Source organism: Melanerpes formicivorus, unplaced genomic scaffold (genome assembly GCF_026170545.1).
Source record: "Melanerpes formicivorus ecotype bairdi unplaced genomic scaffold, bMelFor1.0.p_v2 SCAF_23, whole genome shotgun sequence".
In the NCBI taxonomy this organism is placed as follows: domain Eukaryota; kingdom Metazoa; phylum Chordata; class Aves; order Piciformes; family Picidae; genus Melanerpes; species Melanerpes formicivorus.
In genome coordinates, this window is record NW_027142375.1 from 2,918,541 (window position 1) to 2,942,589 (window position 24,049).

General features: G+C 41.7%; 1 protein-coding gene across 6 annotated transcripts in view; it reads left to right on the forward strand.

The window, feature by feature from the left end:
• SATB1 (SATB homeobox 1) overlaps positions 1–22,406 on the forward strand; it is a 101,711-nt gene extending 79,305 nt beyond the window's left edge. For 3 of the 6 annotated variants that reach the window (XM_068152323.1, XM_068152326.1, XM_068152322.1), the window contains 3 exons: positions 16,542–16,745; positions 17,222–17,317; positions 19,968–22,406. In XM_068152323.1, coding sequence (XP_068008424.1) covers positions 16,542–16,745; positions 17,222–17,317; positions 19,968–20,450 — 783 coding nt within the window. In that variant the 3' untranslated portion in view covers positions 20,451–22,406. The remainder of the gene's footprint in view (positions 1–16,541; positions 16,746–17,221; positions 17,318–19,967) is intronic. The other 3 variants (XM_068152327.1, XM_068152328.1, XM_068152329.1) reach the window with 3 other exon arrangements.
• The last annotated feature ends 1,643 nt before the right edge of the window (positions 22,407–24,049 follow it).

The following is a 24,049-nucleotide window of genomic DNA, read 5'->3' on the forward strand; positions in this document are numbered from 1 at the left end:
CAGCCCTGCAAAACGCTGTGCAAAAAAGTCCAGCGCTGCTTATCATTCCAAAATATGCTTTGTTGCTCTTTATTTCCTCCTTCTCTGGCAGACCACACAGGGCTTGTTCTGAAGAACATTTTCACTAATCTGATCAGGCAGCCAAATACGCCGGGAAAACTGCTTTAATGATCCCACTAATTACCTCAAGTCAATATGAACTGTATTATTAGACTGAGGGAAAATATTCCATTAGGTCTCCCCCTTGGGAGTTTCTCCGCTTTGTGATGTCACCGAAGCCTTCGCCCTCTCGCTTGTAATTAATTTTATTTACACACGCAGGCACGCACAAGGTCACACCTGCACAACCAGAGCTGGCCAGGGAGCTAGTGGCACTCAGGCTTAATCAGATCTGTCATAATTACCATTCTGCATGTTTCTGACACACGCTGTGAAATATTTCAATTTAACTGCCGCTACCAGCACAACCAGATGTAGTGTGAGTGTGGCTGCATTGGAAATATTATTCCTCAGGATAAACTCTCTCCTCCTCCTTTTTCCTCCCACCCCCTCTCCCTTTTACAGCTAATGTGGCACAGAAGCTGATGTATCCTGTAAATCTTGAATGCAGTGCTAGATTGATAACAGCAGATTAGACAGTTTAACCACAAACAGCTTGTTCATTTTTCACAAATGAAAACCACATGTGGTGTAACTAAAATTTCAGCCTCCCTGCTTTTTTTTTCTTTTTATTTTTTAAAGATTTTTTTTTCTCTGTTTTCTCCCCTTTTTTAATTTTTTTATTTTTTTTTCTCCTCTTGGGTGGTTGTTTCCTTTTTGTGTGTGCCTGGCGAGGTCTGCCTTTTGCTGTAAAGGAGTTTAAAAAGGGAAAAAAAAAAGGAGTAAAAATTCAGGGGGAAAGAGAGACTGCCGTCTTCGGAGATTATTTCTCTGTGACCTTTATTAAAAAAATCTTCCTTGCTTTGGCAAAGAAATCAGATTATCGCACAGGAGTTTTGTCACTCACTCTGAGACTTTCTAATCTCTGGGTTTTATGCCCAGTTATTAAACAAGTCATCCTACCGTGCTGTTTTTCAAACTGACGTGCCAGCAAGCAAACCTCGCTTTGAGAGGAGCTGCTAACCCAAAATGTAGCCTTCGTGGCTGCCTAAAAATCGAACAGGAATGACATTTTCTGCTGAAGTTCTTCACCACAACATTTGCCTCTTTGCTAACTCTTCCTTCTAACTCTTCCTTTGGGCAAAATATCCTTCCTAAAAAAAAAAAACCCAACCAACCAAACAAAAGAATCCTTGAGGTAGGTCTAGAATTTTGGCAAGTGGAAAATGGAATTCTGTTGTTGTTGTTTTATTATTGTTATTAAGGCATTCCATTATTTCTCCTGTAAAACAGAACATGGTTAATTTTTAGGAAGCTAAATGTGCTAAATGTCTGTAAATGGTATCATTTTGGTTTGGTTTTTAATAAATCTCTTAGTTCTGTTGTTCACTTTGCCCTAATTAAGCAGCCTTCATTACTTAGGGTTTTTTGTTTGGTTTATTTATTATTTTTCAAACAGTCAACTCTTTAGTAGATCACTGTTGGCTACTTTTCATACACAGAGACAAAATTAACCCAATTTTGCTAAAAAAGTTTTAATTACAAGGTTCTAAACCAAGTGTTGCAGTGAGGAGGGGAAAAGGAAGGAAGCATGCAGGATGCAGCTGAGCAGGTTCCCCAATAGCTGTTGCAGGTACAGTCAGGTGAGAGGAGTGGTGCAGTGAATCTGATAGAAATCCAGCAAATTGAATCTGTAATAAGGCTTCCTTGGGGGGGGGGGGGGGGGGGGGGGGTGAGGAGAAAAACAAATAGTAGCAGCTTAGGTTAGGGCTTGATTTATCCATTGCCTGTGATTTGTGATGCAGTGGCGATATCAATCATGTAGGAGATGGGGAGCTAAGGCTCAGTGTCAGAAGAATGTGGGCAGGATAGTTTTTGAAAGCTGCTGAAGGGACAGCTTGAGAATCTGGCAGTGTAGATGGCCCCTCAGACTGGTGTGGAGAGGGTTAAAGACCATTGCAGTTACTGACAGCATTACTACAAGGAGAGACTGAGGGAGCTGGGGCTCTTTAGCTTGGAGGAGACTGAGAGGTGACCTCATCAATGTTCATAAATATGTAAAGGGTGAGTGCTGAGAGGATGGAGCCAGGATCTATTCGGTGGTACCCAATGACAGGACAAGGGGCAATGGGTGGAAGTTGAGGCATAGGAAGTTTCACATAAATAGGAGGAAAAATGTTTCCACTGTTAGGATGACAGAGCACTGGAACAGGCTGCCCAGGGGGGTTGTGGAGTCTCCCTCTCTGGAGATATTCAAAGCTTGCCTGGATATGTTCCTGTGTAATCTGGTGTAGGTGATGCTGCTCTGGCAGGGGGGTTGGACTGGATGATCTTTTGAGGTCCCTTCTGGCCCCTGAAATTCTGTGATTCTATGATGATAGTTCCCTGGAGTTGAGCTGGAGCAGGTCAATGTAGGTGTACCATCAACATCCCTCACTGCATGGCAGTGCCACCTCCGTTACTGACTCCTGGGAGTCCGTGCAGACCTCAGACAAAGGGGAAATCTCATCCTGGAGGTGCTATGACTGCAGATGTCTCAAAAATTAGTCTGGAGCAAGGCAAACTGGAGGACAGGAAGGTATCAGGTTGGAAAAGTTAATGCTGCAGTGAACTGTCAGGATCTTGCAATGGTTGGGAAATTCAGCTCTTGTTTCTTCACTGTGGTACTTTTAGGCTATGCCTTTAAAATTTTTCACATATCTTGAGCAGAAAAGTAATAAAATGTAAACAAATCACTATTGGGTGTAAAAAGGAAAATAAAGATAATTCTAAGCGATTCCATTGGAGAGATAAGGAACTTAAACTGGTTGTACCAAACCAATTTCCTTCTCTTCTCACTTCTTCGCACAGGAAAGATACTAACTTGCTTCTGCTTGACCTTGGCTGCATTGTTTCAGTTAAGTCTAACAACAACTTTCTCTGCTCCTTTCTCCCTTCTATGTACAGGGGGGTCTGGGTAGGCAGGGAAAGAGAAGCTGGTGGCTTCCCTTGGTCTTCGACCAGGGGGATCCTTGTGCTGTTAGTTAATATCTGTAAATGTTGTAAATCCTGTATATTTTGTACATATTCATGGCATTTCATTGTAGAGTGTAGTTTTTGCTTGTAAGTACAGCTGCCATTTGCTTCCAGCTGGGGTGGTCTGGCAAAGTTAATGTTGGGGGGGGGGGGGGGAAATTTCAACCCACCGCATTCACAAAACTATTTGAAAAATGTCCTTCAGTCGAGAAGCCAAAAGGAAAAAAAAGCATGGCAAACTCTCCCACCTCTGTGGAGCCTCCTTTTTGTTTTAGTTTTTCTTACTTAGGTAGAGGTGTTTCAGTTCCTGCACTCCAGATGCATGAATCAGCTCTTCCCCAGGCAGCACCTGCTGTTTGCCTGACAAGAAATGCTGTTTCTGGCAGGATGGATTTTCTTAATCTCTCTTCCCGCTTCCTGTATCCTCACCTCCTGTTTTGTTTTCCTCTCACCACCTTCACTAATTCCTCTCATTACAGCTCTCCTCTTATCCCTCTGACTTTTTCTCACCCCATTTCTCTCTTGTATTACACCCTCACTATCCACTTTCGCTCCATCTGCCTCTTTCTCCTGTCCTACCGCTGTCACCAGCATGCCAGAGTCTCACCCTAGCTACATCCCCTGGCATGCAGTCTCTGCACAAGCATCTCCATGTGTATGGGGTGCAGCGTGGGCACCCCATATCTTTGGGCTTCGCTAGGTGGTGGGGAGCTGAGGGCTGAGTGCCAGCACTGCCAGCTTCCTGGGTGAAGCATCATTCCTTTCCCCTCATGGCAACATGAATTTAGCTGGGAAGGGAGCCACATTCTTGATTTCTCAGGTTTCTGGTGCCTGCTGTGGGCAGATCACAGAATCGAAAGGCTTTTGAAGATTCAGTGTATCAGTATTTTAACACCAAGAAACTAAAGTGTTATTTAAAAAAAATAAAATAAAAAAAAAAAAGAAGATAAGAGAAAGGGAAAACTCTGAGCTGTGGGAGAGGTAATGATGTATGGAAATGGAAACAAAGCTGCGATGCCAGAGCTGAGCAGGAATTTGAGGAGTTAGTGAGCAGCCCGTGGTTCCCGGCAGTGGGGGAAGCAGGGTACCAAGTAAACAGCACAGAAAACAAAAGCGAGCTCGACCCATAACTAAACAGGAAAAGACAGGGGAACAGCACTCCTGGAAAACCCAGGGCTGCTAGACATGTCCCTGAAAAGAATAAAGGCATCTGGTGCAAACAGAAACAAATGGGCAGCTGTGGTCCAAGAAGTGCTCTGTTGCAGGAGTGCCCAACTACAATTCAGGTGAAGGGTTGTTTCCCACTGTCTATAGAAAAACATTTTTTAGAACAGCTAAGAAGGTCTTAAATTAAATTCTTTTTACTTTTGCTCTGAGGCAACCAGTTTGCTGCTTCTCTGAGAAATCATTTGCTGCTCTCTAATATGAGGAGAGAGTCTGTCTAAAGTCGATCCCTTTTCAGATGAGGAACAGGATGGCTGGATCAGGGCAGGAAGAAGAGTGCCTGCTCCATGCTCCATCTGATTTAAGAGCAGAAGCTGCTGCCTGGAAATGCTGCCGAGGCTCAGCTCGGCTGGCACTTTTCTTGGCTCCTAAGAAGTCTAATGCTAGGCACAGCTTGCTCTATGAGCTTTGCTTTTGTGGCTGTTCTTGTCCCCATCCTGACAGCAAACTACCTGAAAACACTCTTGTGTCAATTCCCACCCAGGAGGGAGAAACCTGATCTCTTCAGCCTGCCTTTTGATCCAGCTTTCCTAGCCTTTTGTCTGTGCCCTGAGTAACCATGCTACCAGTAAGAGTGTTTTAGCTTTCTAAGGGCTTCACTGCCTTTATTTTAGCACGGGTGAGAGCTGTGCTTCTGGCTGCTCCTTTATAATGTGCTGGGAGGCATCCCTCTTTTTTTTAAACTACATTGAGGTAATGATCATAATTAATTTTCTGACTGTTTCTGTGGTTAACAGAATCTGGAGGAAAGTTAGGGAAAAGTTTCTGTTTGAATTTCCTTAACGCTTCCTTCCCTCTTGGCATCATCAGAGCATTAAATGTCCTTCACTAACAAGCTGAGAGCCACAGAAACCAGCTGAGAGCCACAGAAACCAGCTGAGCTGCAGGAGGAAAGTTAGATATTCTGATAAAATTTCTGTTAAATGTCTAGTTCAAGAAAAACAAACAAACAAACAAACCAACCCCAACCCTACAACATTTAGTCATAAAATGTGAAGGGATGTCTGAGAATGGATCTGAGCTGTGTGTTTTGGAACAGTGCTGCTAGTTGGAGTGTCTTGTCAGCTGACCTGAATTTACAATGAAGTCTAAATATCTACTAGCCTCTGATTTCTCAGTGTGTGGGAGATCTCCCCTCCATCCAAAGTGAATGCTGAAAAAAATAAAATAAAACTTAGAAAAAAAAAGAAATCAATCATATGAGAAGAAGCCACAGATTTAAATTACTCCTTCTGGGAAATGAGGATTAAAAAAAACCCAACAACTTTCAAAATCTGTCAGTGTGATAGCCACATATTTAAGTCATTGTGGAAGTGGCACTTCAGCCCTGTGACCTTTTCTACTGCAGGTCTTCCCTCCAAAACAAATGTTAGATCTCTGTAAGCAACACAATGATAAATGTTTGCTGTTCACTTGTAAATTGATAGCAGTAAAAAAAAAAAGACTTTATTTTATTTTTAAGTTGCCTTGTTCTTTGTGCTAAGGACTCTTTGACTAAACTGCAGAGGTAGCTTCCATAGAAAAATTGATTGCTTGTGTAAGAATAAATGAATGCAGGCTATTAAAGGTCGTGGTTGGGCTTAGGGTTGTGTTTGCTTTCAAGGGAAGCATTGGTATTGCAGTGAAATCAGTACTTCTCTCTACTTAAATAAAAGATAAAGGGACATATATTGCCAGTCATCCTCTTGTGAAACTCACTGACCCATTTTATATGCCTGCACTATAAAAAGCAATGTCCCAGACTAAGACTGACTTATTTAATAATTAGCAGTTGTTTCTTCTTGTTCAGATTATTTCTTTTATTGCTAAGTCCATTTGTGTCACATGTACCTTCTGGTGACAAAGTCAGTTGAATTTTGTGCGTGAAAGAGGAAGAATCTGGAGTAGAGGAAGGCAGAATAAAGCTTCACCCACTGTTTTTCTGCATCTACTTCCCTCCCCCCCCTTCTTTTTACATATGAATGTAGTTGAATTTTACGTAGGATTTTCAAAGGCATGAATATTATGTTTTTGATTAGGGCTTGTGCCTATCTATCATTGCTAGGCAATTGAAAGGAATGCTGTAGAAAAGCTACATTTGAACAAGGGAAAGGAAAGGTGGAGGAAGCAGAGAGCAGAGGAGCCAAGCTTCATCTGGGCTATTCAATTCCCCCTACACTCAACTAAAAAGTAATAATACTTAAGTTTCAATCAGGTTTTTTGAGTTAAAGGTTAGGTTTTTCTCTTCCCAAGTGCTGGTGAAGCATCTCAAGTGTTCATATTCAGTAAATGTACCACAATCCACCAAGTTTTTCAGGGGCACTGGCTCTTAGCCACTCTGAGTAAAGGGTCTAATACAACAAACAAGAAGTGATGCAGCTAAAGCAGAGAGAAGAGACATTATGAATCATTTCCCCCCTAAAATATCACCAAAAATGTACAGTGAAATGTCAGTACCACTGCTACCTGTTTGGTCATTTGTTTTCACAATCCAGAGAAGAGGTAGAGGTAGCATCCAGACAGATGGTGTAGCTGAATAATAGGTTGGAGAAGAAATTTAAAGAGCTGTCATAATCTGTATCACTATTCTTCAAAGGAAGTTTTTCCTGCTAGTGAAGTTTACCTTTCTTCTGAAAAGCCCTATGAGGTTGGAGGGGCTTCAGTTTGTTTGTTTTGCTAAATCTCCTCTATTATGATGGCAGATACAGATTTGTTTAAAATTCACATCTGGCTTCCCCTTTCAGTGTTGGAGTAATGAAAGCCAGTAAAATAGATAAACCAGAAATATCTGGAGATAAAGGACAGCTTCAGGTTTCAAACTTTTCTCTGATTCAGGGGAATGCTCAAAGGCAAAGCCTGAAACTTAAGGCTGATTATGGTAAACAGAATGCTAAGGCAACTCTTCTTATTGGGGGACGTTTATGTTTAGCTTACATCGCAGTAAGAGGCATTTGTATTGTGGTATCTCTCTTCTGGAGCAGGCTGGAAACCAGTTTCTTGAGGTAAAGAGGCACAGTTTTGTGAGAAAAATAGAGAAATCCCAAAGTATTGAACATTCACAGCAGTTTCAAAAATGACTCAGAAGTGTACACCTTGCAGAAGTCAGTGCTTAAAACTGTTTGAAAATAGAAACACCCTGAAAAGATTTCCACTGACAGGGGTGTTGCTCAGTATCAAAAACTACTAAGTCTGGTAGATTGCTAGTTTTCCTAAAAATACCTGGTGGCCTAGGTCTCTGGGCTTTGCATGGTAGATAACCAGGACAATTTATGTATTTCAGGAAAGACACACCTGCAGTCATAATAAAGGTTCCTGCAGTCAGGCAATTGCAGAACAGTTAAGGGTCATTAGGACTGCTCTCGTAACGTAGGCTTGCTCCAGAGGTTCACAGGACGTAAGGGGTTGGAAGGGACCTCCAGAGATCATCAAGTCCAACCCCCCTGCTGCCAGAGCAGGACTACAGATTCTAGCACAGATCACACAGGAATGCATCCAGGTGGGTCTTGAGCATCTCCAGAGAAGGAGACTCCACAACTTCTCTGGGCAGCCTGTTGCAGTGCTCTGTGACCCTCACAGTGAAGAAGTTCTTCCTCTTTCTGAGGTGGAACCTCCTGTGCTGTAGTTTCTATCCATTGCCCCTTGTCCTATCCCAGGATGCAATGGAGAACAGCCTGTCCCCTCCCTCTTGACACCCAGCCCTTAGATATTTATAAACATTGATTGAATCTCCTCTCAGGCTTCTCTTCTCCAGACTAACCACCCCCAGGTCTCTCAGCCTCTCCTCATCGGGCAGTGCTCCAGTCCCTTCATCACCCTTGTCCTCTGTTTGACTCTCTCAAGTAGATCCCTGTCCCTCCTGAACTGGGCAGCCCAAAACTGGATGCAATATTCCAGGTGAGGTCTCACCAGGGCAGGGTAGAGGGGGAGGAGATCCTCCTTCATCTGCTGTGTCTGAGCCTACAGACAGGTATTTCACCCCAAAAGAACTCAGATTTCTCATCCTGGAAAACCATTTTGAATGAAACGCTCTGTTCTTGCCCTGTGGTGGGCGTTCCTTGCTGTGTTCTTCCAAATGCAGCACAAACAACATTCCCCGGATAAATTAAAGCTGTGTCCATTGTTACTTATTTGTTGCATTTATTTACATTGACGTGAAATGTGTGTATTTTGCTCCTCAGTGCCATATGCATAAGCTGGCTGATTCAGAACTCCCTGAATTTTCCATCTTGTTGAACACTCTGAGAAATCTCAGCTGAAGGCTTTAATGCGTTTTCTAATCAATGCGTAGGGGAAATTTGGCCTTATCAGTTTAAATGCTGGAGATCCTTTCATTGCATTATGGAAGAATCTTCTCTAAGCAGAGATTATTCTTAAGTACTTCATAACATTTAAAGGTTAATATGTTAGGTAAAGAACAATATCTTAAGACAAACATTTTTATTACAGGACATGAAGGGATAGTTGTGATTAAATTACATGATTATTTGAATGGGAAAGAAGACAAAGTACATCATTTCTTGCCCTCAACTTTAATGCCTTTAATCAAATAATGACCTTCTGGAAATAGTTAATTTTAAGCATTTGGAAAGATCAATACCACTTTGCCACCAAAAAATGGCCCAGATGATGAAATTTGATGTATTTAAAGTACCATTTCACCCTTTTAACCTAGTAAATAATTTAAATGCTTTCAGTACTCCTTTGCTACCATTATGTATCTCGTTCAAAGTATGATGACTTTTTCCAAAGCAACCTTTCTGTGCAATGAGCAGCTTACAAGTTTAATACTAAAGACTAAGATTAAGACTATATGCATGTGCTGTAGTGGGGATGTTGGCCTCTCCTCCTTCTTGCTCCTGTATTGCTCCTCTCTTGCTCCTCTCTTCCGCCTCTCTTGTGCCTCTCTTCTGCCTCTCTTCCTTCTCTCTTCCGCCTCTCTTCTGCCTCTCTTCCTTCTCTCTTCCGCCTCTCTTCTGCCTCTCTTGCGCCTCTCTTCCTCCTCTCAGATTGTGTTTTGAAAATAACTGGAAATACCTATGATGAACACAGCCTGTTTGGAACAAAAATGAGATTTTTAAAGCAAATTGAATGCCTTTTGAAGGCGAAAAAAAAACAACCCACCCAAAAGTCAATATTTAAAGTTGAGTCCAGGAGTTCTTTCTTTTGTTTTGTCTGTAAGCTTTTGTGTTAAAGGTGAAGGATTTGTGTTGCTCAGACAATTAAGAGCTCATTTTACCAAGTGTAATTTCATATCTGTGTTCCATAAACTGGAATGCCTTCAGCATTGTAAATAAAGGAAAAACAAAACTTGTCCTCTATTAGCATGTTTGTGGGCAGATTAAAAACAGTCTTCATTAGCATAAGTAACACTTACAGATTCTTTTAAAAGTAGAAAATTATTTGCTGAATGATAAATTGCTAGCTTTACAGTGAGTTGCTGAAAATGCTCTCATTCAGAATGTCTACTTTAGTGCACAATGCTCAATTTTGGGGGGTTAGAAGTACTGTTTAATGGATTATGTACTTAGTCTTTGTTCGTAGGAGATGCTCAAATGCAATTCACAGTTTCTGCTAAAATGTTTGTATCAAATACCTCCGTATTTTGACTGATTTCTTTGAACACCATATGTCTTTATTATATTATATGCCCCAGAGAATGATACAAAATAATCCTGAGATACACCGTACCAAAGAAAAGCTGCTGGTATCTTAGCATTGATGCTCTAAAATGTTTTGCCTCCTTAGAATCAAATTACAGCTCTTCCAAAACCGGCAGAGCCTTTCTTAGTTATTCCGTAAGAGGCATTCAGAATTTGGCAAATTATTAACACTATCACAAATCCATCAAACAAAAGAGTTCAGCTGCTGTACCTTGAAGCCCTTTCTTCCCTGTCTAGATGTGTTTGTTGCTGATTGGGAAAGTGTTGCCCAGAGAGAACATCTCTCATGATTGTGATGCTCTTTGATCTGCTCAGGGTTGGTATTTACACCTTAAAGTGCAGTCTGCTGTTAGATTTTGCTGTTTATTAAGACAAAATAACCAGATTGCAAGAATAGCTTCTTAGAAACTCCGTGCGAAAGAGCAGAAGATTTTATTTCAACACAGCACAGGTCAAACTAAATAAAATGCCATTTGGATCCATAGCTAAAAGGCATAGATGGTTGCTTTGAAACAAGCCTGCTCATGGGTCTTGCAGAGTCTAATGTTTGGCAGTTATCTTTGCGCTTTTCCTGCAGTAGTTTGGCAGATCAGCTTTCACAGTTCCCCCCCACCCCACCCCCCCAATGTCTTATGTTGCTGTACTAAATCCATATCAGAAAACTAGACAGAAGACTCTTATTTATTTTAGATATCTTAGGTTTAGCATCTTTTTTTTTTTTTCTTCACCATTTTCTTGCTTACTGTAGCAAGACCTTTGCAGATGGTACTTGGTTACTTGAAAGTGCATAACAGTATTTTCTTTGTAGCAGATGGATTTAAGACTTTTAGTTCCCAATAAATGTAGGTTTACAATACATAACTTTACAGGATTTGTGTTGTATATAACAGGTTTGAACATATTATCTCAGAATTCATCTGCATGGCATTTTCAGCTTATCCAGGGCCCATGCCAGTATTTTAAGTAATAGGGAGAGCATAGTGATTGATAGCAGCTAAAGGCGTGATTTTGAATAGAAACAAAGGTTTTAGAACAGAAGGTGTCAAATTAAACTTTGTCAGTTTGAAAAGTAGTAACATCCTGAAAGTTCTCCAAACATATTTACATGTGGCTAATGTTTATATTTTGCTTTGTACTCTCTTTATATTCAGTGTAATGTTGCCTGGCAAATTTACTGTTTTAAAATCGAGGTTGTTCCCAATGTCAGTGCAGAGTTTTGGGGGGTTTGCCTTCCCACAACAAATACATCAGCTTAATGATTTTAAGGCCGCGTTTTTTAACGATAGGCTGTGGAAACCAGTTGTGATCTAATTGGAGTTACATGTATTTCTTTATTATTGTGTGGTCCTCTCCACTTTCTGTAAGACTGTGAAAACAAACAAACAAAAACCCCACCACAAAACAACAAACCAAAACCAACCAACAAAACCCAACCAAACCAAACCAAACTAAAACCAACCCCGAACAACAACTGTGGCCCGAGCCCTCCTTCCGAATGAACTGTGTGAACTAGACAGAAATTGCTCTGAACTTAAATGTGAGTGCAAGAGGAGAAAAATCAGCATCATTGCGTTCACTTGTAAATTCAACTGCATTTACCTACAGCAGCCTCTTAGGTCAAGTGAAAACAATACTCAGAAGTTTTACAGAGCTTAAAATTGACTCTTAGTAAAGCCTGTGTGATTGCTTTTCCTACAGTTTAACAAACCATTTCATACATTCTTATCTGGCTGACTTTTGTATCAGCATTAAGTTGTATACAGAATTCTGAACCTGAACCTGAAACTGAATGAAATACTTCCAGTTTTGTTTGGTTGGAAACGAAAGGCAGCACATTGATAGAAAGCTTTTAGTCTCTTAACAAAGTAAAGCCTTACAGCCTCTGTTGCTGACCATTCACTATCTCTTCTGAGAATATTTGGGGGTGCTGATGGACAAGAAGCTCAACAGGAGCTCTCAGTGTGCACTTGCAGCCCGCAAAGCCAATCAGATCCTGGGCTGCATCAGGAGAAGTGTGGCTAGCAGGTCGAGGGAGGTGATCCTCCCCCTCTACTCAGCCCTGGTGAGACCCCACCTGGAGTACTGTGTCCAGTTCTGGAGCCCCTATTACAAGAGGGATGTGGAGGTGCTGGAACGTGTCCAGAGAAGGGCCACGAGGATGATCAGAGGGCTGGAGCACCTCTCCTATGAGGACAGACTGAAGGAGTTGGGGCTGTTCAGTGTGGAGAAGAGAAGGCTCTGAGGTGACCTAATTGTGGCCTTCCAGTATCTGAAGGGGGCCTACAGGAAGGCTGGGGAAGGACTTCTCAGGATCTCAGGTAGTGACAGGACTAGGGGGAATGGAATGAAGCTGGAGGTGGGGAGATTCAGGCTAGATGTGAGGAGGAGGTTCTTCACCATGAGAGTGGTGAAACCCTGGAATGGGTTGTCCAGGGAGGTGGTCGAGGCCCCGTCCCTGGAGGTGTTTAAGCCCAGGCTGGCTGAGGCTGTGGCCAGGCTGCTCTAGTGTGGGGTGTCCCTGCCCATGGCAGGGGGGTTGGAACTAGATGATCCTTGTGGTCCCTCCCAACCCTGAATGAAGCTATGAAACTATGAAATTTCACAGACTCACCAAGGTTGGAAGAGACCTCAAAGATCATCATAAATGTTTTCAGAAATACATGGTGTGATACACCATGAAGATTTAAAAATGAAGAAAAAAATAGTTTCCATCCTTGGAATTTTAGCATAATTCAAGTGGTCACCACCATGTAATTTTAACATAATTCAAGTGGTCACTGCCATGCTGTCTGTCATGTGTTTCATATGAGTGTGTCTACTTTTAAAACATATGCCAAACCCAGAGGAGACGTTTTGGTAGGAGAGCAGTCTGTGTACCATGTCAGAAATCCCTGATTTCAGTATCTCAAAATACTGCTTCCTTGGAAGGCTAGCATAGACATGTGTCAGGTTGCAATTCATCAAATCATTTCTACAGAAGGGGTAAGAAGTACTATTTCAGTGCAGAAGTTGATAGAAGAATACCGGGAATACCATGTTAGCTCTCAGCAATTAGTGAAGATAAGGTCTGATCTAGTAAACATAAAACCAGACATGACAGTGAAGGGAGAAGGAATTTCTTAGTTAACTAAAACCTTCTTGTTGTAAAATATGTTTAATCAGCATAAAAATAGGATTGCTTAGGAAATACTTTATACTACTGCTTGTTTAAAAAGAGTTTCTGCTGTCTTTATTCCCCCCCGAAAAACATCTGTGATTCGGGTGGTCACCATACCAACTCTGTGCAATTTCTGGATGCGTAGTGCAACCTCTTTTGCAGGGTGTCTGTGTGCCTCAGAGAAGTGTCATGGAAGAGGACAGGTTGTTTTGGATGGTTTTAGTTTCACCTGGCTGCCATGAGAGTCAGCTCTGCTCTCTTTCACCACTGTTAGCTTCAATGTGAAGTAGTGCAGACTCCAGACAACCAAAGGGGACAACTGGCCTTGAGCAACCTGGTCTAGTGGAAGGTGTCCCTGGCCATGGCAGGCTGGTTGGAACTAGAAGATCTTTGAGGTCCTTTCCAACCCAAACTGTTCTGTGCATCTATGAATCTTTATGCTTTGGGGTGGGCTGTTTCATTTGGGGGTTTCTAATTAAAAATTTTATAGCTGCATTTTAATTAAAATACCTGGATTCATTTCCTTTCTTCTCTCCTCCATCCCCAACAACTAGCTGTGCTTTCTGATTGCAGCTCTTTCAGCTCACTGCTGAAAACTAATGCTGCTGCTGAGCGTAATCCAACACATGTCCCTGTGGAAGCAAAGTGGGCAGAGAAACACAAGCAGCCTATTTGATTTTGTTAAGGACAGGGACAGTTCATGCATTAACCTGCTAATACATCCCAGGGTGCCTTATGCTGAGGAGGGAAGACCACAGACCCTTGCTGCTGATTTAAAGGCACACCATACAATTCCATCTGGGACGGGCTAGATGTTACATGCTCTAGCTGAATGAGTTTGGCCACATTTCCTAGTCAGTGTGGTAAAGCCTGGGGCAGTACCAGGCATCCACCCTTTCCAGATGGTCAAGGAACAGGGCACACTGTAAGGAGGTCCTTTGCTGCTGCTGTTCTTCTCCCTCTCCTCTCCCCTCCCTGCCTTGTACCCCTAGTGAGCACTCACCAGATTTTGGACCCATTTAGATTTTTGCTTTCTCAGCTCTGCTATCACCATCACAGGATGGTAGAGGTTGGAAGGGACCCACAGAGATCAGCAAATCCAACCCCTCCCGACAAAGCAAGGACCATAGAATCCAGCACTGGTCGCACAGGAATGCATCCAGATGGGTCTGGAAGGTCTCCAGAGAAGGAGACTCCACAACCTCTCTGGGGAGCCTGTTCCAGTGCTCTGTGACCCTCACAGTGAAGAAGTTCCTCCACATGTTGAGGTGGAACTTCCTATGCTGTGGTTTACATCCATTGCCCTTCGTCCTATCACATGGTGCAACCATCTCCCTAACATTTGTCATTTTGCTTATTTCTGTTGCTTGGGGGCATTTTCTCCTGTGTCATTAGTTCAGTTTTCCAGTTCTATCCAAGAGAATATACTTCAAATTTGTATACACATCTCACTAAATATTTTCATATGCAACATGAATGCATTAAGATTATTTGTTTACTTTCACCTCTTCCTATCATGGCAATATTTTTACACTGCATTTATTAACTGTTAGCTAAAGTTCTGAATGTTTTCAAGAAAATACTTATCTATATTGTATCTCTCTATCTATTGTATCTAGAAGTAAACTAGTCTGGATAAACCAGTTTTTGACTACCAGTACATATAAAATGGGTATTGTATCTAGTAGTAAACTAGTCTGGATAAACCAGTTTTTAACTACCAGTACATATAAAATGGATCTACAAGCTTCTGTACACGTACATTATTTGTTGATTCCATAAACTGCCACATTATCTTTCCTGCAGCATTGAGAAATAAAATCACAGGGATGTAGTTTTGGAAACAGATTCGTGAAGCTAAACCCAAAAGAAATATGCATGTTTTATGCATGTAAATTCTGTCTTTTCTACATTTTAATCTATCAAAATTTGCTGCTGAGGCACACTCCGCTGTCCAAAGCGTTGGCAGTCTCTTGAAACTAGCAGTGCACAATTAAGAGAAAACATAATCATGCATTAAGTTTAAAGAAGATGTAAGAACATTGTTACATTTTCAAGATTGTTAAATTTTCAAGGTATCAGTATAGGCTGGGGACTGACCTGCTGGAGAGCAGTGAAGGGGAAAGGGACCTGGGGGTCCTAGTGGATGGGAGGTAGACCATGAGACAGCAATAAGCTCTGGTGGCCAAGAAGCCCAATGGCATTCTGGGGTGGATTAGAAGGGCTGTGGTTAGTAGCTGGAGAGAGGTTCTCCTCCCCCTCTACGCTGCCCTAGTGAAGCTGCATCTGGAATATTGTGTCCAGTTCTGGGCCCCTCAGTTCAAGAAGGTCCTCAGGGATCTGCTTGAAAGAGTCCAGCACAGAGCTGCAAAAATCATTAAGGGAGTGGTACATCTTCCTTATGAGGAGAGACTGAGCGAGCTGAGGGCTCTGTAGCTTGGAGAGGATGAGCCTGAGAGGTGACCTCATTCATGTTTATAAAGCTGTAAAGGGTGAGAGCCCAGAGGATGGAGCCAGGCTCTGTTTGCTGATGCCCAATGACAGCACAAGGGGCAAAGGGTGGAAGCTGAGGCATAGGAAGTTCCATGGAAACATGAGGAAGAATTTTTTTCCCTGTGAGGGTGACAGAACACTGGAACAGGATGCCCAGGGGGGCTGTGGAGTCTCCCTCTCTGAAGATAGTCAAGGCCCACCTGGCTATGTTCCTGTGTGATGTGGTCTAGGTGATCCTGCTCTGGCAGGGGGGGGTTTGCACTGGGTGATCTTTCAAGGTCCCTTCTGGCTCCTGGCGTTCTGTGATTCTGTGATTAACTTGTATGTCTCATGTGGAAGAAAATTAGTAACCACTGCAGTTCTTGCAGGGAAGTCTATAGATTACTTCACAAAACCACATCTGGATTGAAGTAGGTAAGCTCTTGGGCAACTTGCTGTCTTGTGATGTTGTGGAAATGGTATAAAGAGTGTGTCAGAAGTGAGCATATCTTGCTTCCTGACCAGCCCTAACAGAATACTGCTCACCAATTTACTGCTTTCTGAAACTCAGTGGTCCTCTGTGCATGTAGCCATGCATAAAAGAAAAGAGAATATACTGATGTCAGTGAGAACCCTGTCAGGGATTCTGCCTTTATCAACCACTGTATTTCAAAGAAAACCAGTGCTGTGGTGCAGGACCCAAAGGGGAGGTGCTTTCAAAAACATTGGTGGTGGGCAAGGGTCTGTGAAACAGTACAGCACCCTCTCACACAGTGTGTCAGTGTTTGCTTTGAGCCCAGACTGTACGGTGAAAGCTTTTTCCTATCAGGAGTGTGTAAGAGCATGCGGTGCCTCTAAGGTCCATGTTTCATCCTCATTTTGCCTCTTGTGAAGTTAGGGGAAAAAACTAACCTTTTGCTGGTGTTATTTTCAAGGGATGGCTCTGTGAGCTGTTACGTTGGAAAGAAGATCCTTCACCAGAGAACAGGACCCTCTGGGAGAATCTCTCCATGATCCGAAGGTTCCTCAGTCTTCCTCAGCCTGAACGCGATGCCATTTATGAACAAGAGAGCAATGCGGTTCATCACCATGGTGACAGGCCTTCCCACATTATCCATGTGCCAGCAGAACAGATTCAGGTTAGTTTACCTTGGCCAATCCCACAGAGCACTAAGTAAATAAAGCTTTAAACAGAGCAAAGGAAATTAGTGTTTCTTTCTTTCTGGCCGGGCTAAACACAGGTCTCCCGGTATGAGATAAGAGTGCGCTGCCAGCCGCTGCCAGAGCTCAAGGAAGGCTCTGCATCCACCCACAGCTTTTGCATCAGCTTTTTTGGTTTTTCACAGGTGTGTGTGCATGTGGTGGCACAGAGGCACCCGCATGCTGGGCTGTCCCTGCCTAGACAGGTGTGAGGACCAAAAGGCAGAGGTGTTTGCCACTGGTTGGCACAAACAGCTTGCCAGCAATGCCAGAGGACCTTGTTGCGCTGACGTTCAAAAGATACGCTCAAGCCTCCAGCTTGCGCTGGGTAGGAGTGAAGGGTAGGGGATTCCTCATCCTTCTTTGGCCTCAGTCTAGGCTGGGGTGAGTCAATGTTTGTTTGTTTTTCCTTCAGAGCCCCTCTCCCACCACCCTTGGGAAAGGAGAGCATAGAGGCGCTTTCTTACCAGGCCTGCTGACTGCTGGACCTTGGCTGGGTGCTGCTCCACAGGTGAGCTGGCACAAGGACACCGTGTCAGGGAGAGAGGAGGGGATGCAGGACCCGTGCCATAGGGCTTGGAAACAGCTGTCCTCTGCTCCAGGGTAGTCCTAGCATTGTGCCCTCCTCCATGGGCTGCACCCACCCTTTGCTTGCATGGGCACAAAAAGTGGGAGCACGGCTGGCAGTCTTGCTTAGCATTGTAGCCCAGGTGAGCAATGTGAACTGCTGTCTCTCTGAGCTGAGGAGTCTTTAATCCTTTCTCATAAAAGACCTGAGATCAGCCTTTTAACTACTCCCTCTTAAAGGGCAGGTATTACCCTGTGCTTTCTCAACCTCAGCTAAGACCCAGTGTGTATCATTTGTGCTACCTGTACAGAAAATTATTTACAAAGCTGGGAAGGAGAGACTTATCTCACAGCCAGAAACAACACAAGTGTATATTAAAGATAAAGCAAACTGAGTAAGACAATCCCTTAGGATATCAAGTGCTAGAATAATTGGGAAAGCCTGGAAACTTGCTGTTTGATTTAGCAAAAAGGGAGAGAAAGATCTGTATTAAGTAATAAACCAGCACTTGTTTGAAAATGTACATGGTGTTTAATAAAACTGCTTCTTCAAGGGATAAAAGGAGAAGCTTATGCACGGTGTAAACACTCAGCCACTGTGCCACGTAGTTAGGTTTTCTTGCCTTGTTGATAAATGTCGTGTGTTTGATCTCCTAAATATTATTCACATAAGGAGTTGCCTTGTAATCTCATAATATGACTTGTAAGACTAAGGATTGGGAGGCTGGGCCTGAGTTTTGTTTCTGCTCTTCTACATAAATGCATAAATATAGAGTTTTCAAGCTGTATATGCAAAGCCTTCAGTCTTGTAAGAATTTAATGTGCTGGGAGTAGTCCTGAATCTCTTTGGGGCTGAAGCCTTGAATGGGACTGCTCACAGACCATAAAACATGAAAGGATGTGAATAGGGATGAGGCAAAAGCCCCAATCCCACTAGCATTTGTGTCATATCTTACAATAAGAAGATCGCTTGAAGTGGTGGCTTCTCAACTGGGTGGGGAGAGCTGTGCAGAGTCTCCACAGCCAGGAGTGGCACCGTGAAGTGGCAAGAATTGTAACTCCTCCAGTATTGATGCTCTGCTTGCAGTGTTTTCTGCATCTTGGGGTCTGCAAGTGAGCTGCAACTGGAAGCTTGGAAACTGCTGCCGACACACCAGAATTTACAAGGGGGGAGACTCAGAAAGGGAAATGAAATGTAGTGATAACCACTGCTTGTTTTGCTGCTGTTGTGTTTTTCAGTAATAACTGGTGGTTTGTACCATATGACAAGAAATGTGCTGATCCAAAATATCTTACTAACCAGCACTTCCTGTGTTGTGAAGCAAAAGAATTGTCAACAAAAACAGTAGCTGATAAATTTCCTTTTCGATTTTAAATGTGATCTGGTAGTGTCCTGCCCTTGGGTGGTGGATGAGAAAGTAATTTCTGCCCCTAGGGCTCAGTGCTTCACCTTTTAAGAATTTTTCTGAAATCTATGCTTGCAACACTTCATTTTAGGGTCTTGTTAATTATTTACATCATGATTTGCTTTATCTTAGTCTGCTGATGTGCATACTGACTCATTGCCCGAGTGTTTGGCATGCAGCATGTTCCCATCTAATAATAATAGTGCAACTTATTTAAAGCTTTGCATCTGAGTGCTTTATAATATTAACCAAGTAATCCCCAGCAGAAACACAGAAACAGATAAATGTGTTTGCTCCCCTTTACATGCTGGGATACTTGAACAAGGGCAGGGCAGGCCCTCTCCAGGACCACAGGCAACAGAAGCCAGAGACAGAAGGGCAAATACCTGTTTCCTAGCTCTGGATCTCTTTGTCCTTGCCGAGGCTTGGTTTGACGGTGTAATGTTAGGCCCTTCCAGCTAACGCATTCTGTCATAACGTTTGCAAGTTTGATGAGACTTCAGTGCATGCTAAGGTCAGCTCAGCTGTGGGATATTTCTGCTCTTGGCTAAAATGTTCTCCTTCTCCCCGATCCCCCCAGTCTCTTAGTCTAGCTATTGCTAGAGATTTGCAGCCCTTGGTTTCGGGCAGCAGCAGCAGCTGCTGCTGCTGGCAGAGCTCCTTCGCGTTTGCCCTCATCTGGCACTTTTCTCGCTTTCCCCTTGCTACAGTTCTGGCTAAGCTGGTCAAGTTAATCCCATACTATGTCACCTGCTTAGCATTTTGTCTTGTCTGCACTTGACTCATGGAGCATGTTCATTAAAATTTGTCAGCTAAACCACACTGATGTCGTGTCATCAGGGCTTTCAGTCAGCCAAAGCTAGAGTGTTCCTTCTAGCTCTCTGTTTGATATCCCACTGTCCCTTTATCCTCCCTTTCTACTCACACACATGCAGACATGTGAGGTATGCAGAGAGTTACTAATTCATATTTTAATTCTGGTTCAGCAAAAATGGGTTGCTTTGGGTTTGGTCTTGTGTTGTTTTTTCCCCCCCTCTCTTTTCCCTTTTTGTTCTTTAAACTTACCAAGCCTTTGTTTGTAGCTTTGCAATTTCCCCTCCCCCAGGTTTTCTGGGTACCACAAAACGTGAGCAAGAATACACGTACAAAAAAAAACACATAATAAAAATGCTGTGCTTTGTCTTGCAGCAGCAGCAGCAGCAACAGCAACAACAGCAGCAGCAACAGCAACAGCAACCAGGTCCCAGACTACCCCCAAGGCAACCAACAGTAGCATCACCAGCTGAATCTGAGGATGAAAATCGTCAGAAAACCCGTCCGCGAACAAAGATTTCTGTTGAAGCCCTAGGGATCCTACAGAGTTTCATCCAAGATGTAGGCCTGTATCCAGATGAAGAAGCAATCCAGACTCTCTCTGCTCAGCTTGACCTGCCCAAGTACACCATTATCAAGTTCTTTCAGAACCAGCGATACTATCTCAAGCACCACGGGAAGCTGAAGGACAATGCCGGCTTGGAGGTGGATGTCGCGGAGTACAAAGAAGAGGAGTTGCTCAAGGATTTAGAAGACAGCATCCAAGACAAAAACGCAAACACGCTCTTTTCAGTCAAACTAGAAGAAGAGTTATCGGTAGAAGGGAACACAGAGATAAATGCTGAACTGAAAGACTGAGCTAAAAGTATTATTTTCTTTCAACAGTGCCACTGATATTTCCCAACGAAACGAAAATCCCATCTCGCGTTCTGTCGAAACAAAACAAAAACAAACACAAAACAAACAACAAAAAACCCCCCTTTATCGTTCATTGTTTGGCCCAATGAATCTCCCAAAACTTGCACAAAAAGTTGAGTTAAAAAAAGAAAAAAAACCACAAAAAATAAAAGGAGGATAAATGCAGACTGCACTAGATGTTTTACTCTGTTTTACAAACTGCTTCGCAGAAACAGATGAAGCATTGAGGATTGTTTGGTAATTCGTTTGTGTTCACTGGATACACTGTGAGTGTACCCAATAAAGCATGATACCAGTGATTTTTGATTCTGGAGCCTTCAGACAAGCATTACAACTTTGGTGATTTCCTGGTTTGTTTGATTGTTTTTGTTTGTTTGTCTCCGTTTCTCGTTCTTGGGTTGGTTTGGTTTTTTTTTTTTTGGTTGGTTTGGTTTGGGTTTTTTTTTGGTTGGGTTATTTTTTGTTGTTGCTGTCGTCGTCGTTAATTATTACCGTAGCACTCCACATTTGATCTTTGGAAACTCACATTTATTTACAAAAAAAAAAAAAAAGAAAAATTAAAAAAAAAATTAAAAGAAAAGAAAATAGTAAAAAAAAAACAGAGAGAGAGAGAGTTTGTTACTCTTGTTCTATTGTATGTTACAAAAGAACTATAGACTGTGGAATGCAGTTTAAAGATAACATATGCCAACAAATGCCTTGTATTATATGGCACTGCCGTAATTCAGATTTGTTTTTTTTTCTTTTGGGAATAAAGGTCACTGGATTTTTTTGATTTTTTTATTTTATTGTGGTTTGTTGGTTGGGTTTTTTTTTTGTTTTTTTAAATTTTCCATTCTCATTGTTACATGGGTTTTAAGCAAATGGGGAAAAAAAAAAAAAAGAAGAAAATAAAAAAAGAAGAGAAAATAAAAAAGAAGAAAATAAAAAGATTAAAAAAGAAAAAAGAAAAAGAAAAAAGAAAAAGAAAAAAAGAAGAAAAATATAAAGAAGGAAAAAAAAAATTAAAAAAAAGAAGAAAAAATTAAGAAGGAAAAAAAGATTAAAAAAAAGATTAAAAAAGAAGAAAAAATAAAGAAAAAATAAAAAATAAAGAAAAAAATTAAGAAAAAAATTAAGAAAAAATAAAGAAAAAATAAAGAAAAAAAAAGAAGAAAAAATAAAGAAAAAAAAAAAGTAGGGGGAAAAAATAAGGGAAAAAAAAAAGAAGGAAAAAAAAAAAAAGAGAAAAAAATGTGAAACACAATTTAGTCCTCATAATTTATTTGTAGATCCTGCAGCATCATGTTGTAATTAATTATTTTTAAATTTTTTTTCGTTGTTGTTTTTTCTTTTTTTTTGTTTGGTTTGGTTTGTTTGGGGAAGTTTCCGTTAAATGTAATATTGCTTCTCTTGTCACCATACTGGTTTTTCTTTTTTCTATTTATAAATGTATTTTGATGGGCAGTAAAACAAAGTGTCTTAAAAGTTTTAAATAGAGAAAATGTGCTTTACACAGTTGCCTATAAAAAGTGCTCTATGTTATCCAAGCAATTCATACTATAAGCTTCACTCTTATTGTTGTATGCAATTTTTACTATCATGCAAATAAGCTTAGGTAAATAAAACTAATAGATCACCTTAGAAACTTATGCAATTAATGTGAAAATAATTGATGTTTGCAATGTGTCTTCCTTTGGTTTACAATCAATTTTAAAGCTACAGCTGTATAAATTTTCTGTATAAAGGTGTATTTCTTTTTTATGAGTTTATTGCTATGAAAACACCAGTTATTTTGTTACAGCTGGCTGTTTTTATAAGTGTATCACAATTTTCTTTATGCAGAAATGTTCTGACTAGGAGTGGTTATTGACTGTAACTACACAATTAAAATTGTTTGTATGGTATGATCCAGCAGGGTTTGTCTGCGTATCTGTATCTCTGGAAGGAATAACTTCTTCGCGGGGGCACGCCGTACCTTTCTCGCCACCACTTTGGAGATGACATTTCAATTGTTCTCCTTTAAAATCACAGGCAGGTTTTTTTTAGTATTATTATTACTGGATTTTTTTTTCCTAATGACCTTCTTCAAATTTGAATTTCCATAGCATACTTCAGAGAGCAGCGCAGTTTGGTTACGAAAATCGTAACCTGTCTTTTCTTGGTTTGAAAACTTGCCTGCCCAGCAGAGATAGCAGGATATTACTGAGTCAAAAGGCTATCAGGCAAAAACATATTTACAGTTCCTGGCAGTAATGCACTTATAATGGATACAGCTGGTTTTATTTTACACTAGAATTATGCGAACACTACTCCTTGCACTGACGTATAAACATTAAAGGAAAACATTAATAGTCACAAAGTAAAGATGAGCTTTGCACATAGCGGTCCCCTTCTCAGCAAGATTGCTTTTAATGATCACTAAGAAGGTTCTTGATAAAGCCATAACAGTTGGTGAGTTCTGAACTTATGCAAGGCTCGTGTCCAGGCTGGAGAGAAGTCTGCAGCTGAAAGTTGTGAAGTACACACAACACGTTGTTCTCTTTTCCTGGGGGAGAGACAGTTCACACCTGGTGCAATTCAGGATTTGGACAATTCTAAAATATAGAATAGAATAGAATAGAATAGAATAGAATAGAATAGAATAGAATAGAATAGAATAGAATAGAATAGAACAGAACCAGACCAGACCAGGTTGGAAGAGAGCTTCAAGATCATCGTGTCCAACCTATCAACCAATCCAACCTACCTAATCAACTAACCCATGGTACCAAGCAAAAGTTTGAAAAGTTCAGGATGAGTTTCAAAGGTGCAAATTACTCTTGGGGTACAGCAAATTTCTCCTTTTACCTCTGTTAAGTTCTCTGAGAAGATACATACTAGGCAGAAATGCCAGTTTTCATTCCACATGTTTCAAACTGCCACAAGTGCTGCATCACCGTTGGGATTCCTTGAGCTGCTCCCAGCTGCCCTACCTCTTGGCTGCTCCCAGGCCTGTGTTAGGGGTGCACCATGATTTGGGCTTCAGATCTAGTCCAGCTAAAAGAAAAGAGCCTAGGAGGGATGCAAGCCTTAGGAGGGACACAGATGTGTAATTGGGCATTCCAAGGGAAGGACAGTCAAACTATGCTCTTAGAGGACTTGTAGTAGCTGTGAAGCTATTGATAGCCCAAAGTCATGTTGGTTGCAAAAGGGCAAAACCTAAGCCTAGGCCAAGGAATCCACTGTGGTCACTTGGATTTCTTCAATTATTTTAAATGGGATCATTGCTTTGTGCAGACACACAGCCCCTAGGAGCTAGGTCATGTCCCTCCTCACAGCTGTGGGACAGGATGAAATGTAGACATGTAGGACAATACCGTTGGCACACTTTAGCATACTGAAGTGCAAAGTGACCATTACAATAGGACTGCTTAAGAGGAAAAACTAATGTTTTAAACTAAAACTTTTGCATAGGCAGGGTAGAAGGGAAAGTGAAATAAAGACACTCATGGAATATAACTTTTTTCACACTAAAAGCTGATACAGCAGACCTAATATCAGAAACAGGGTGACATGTC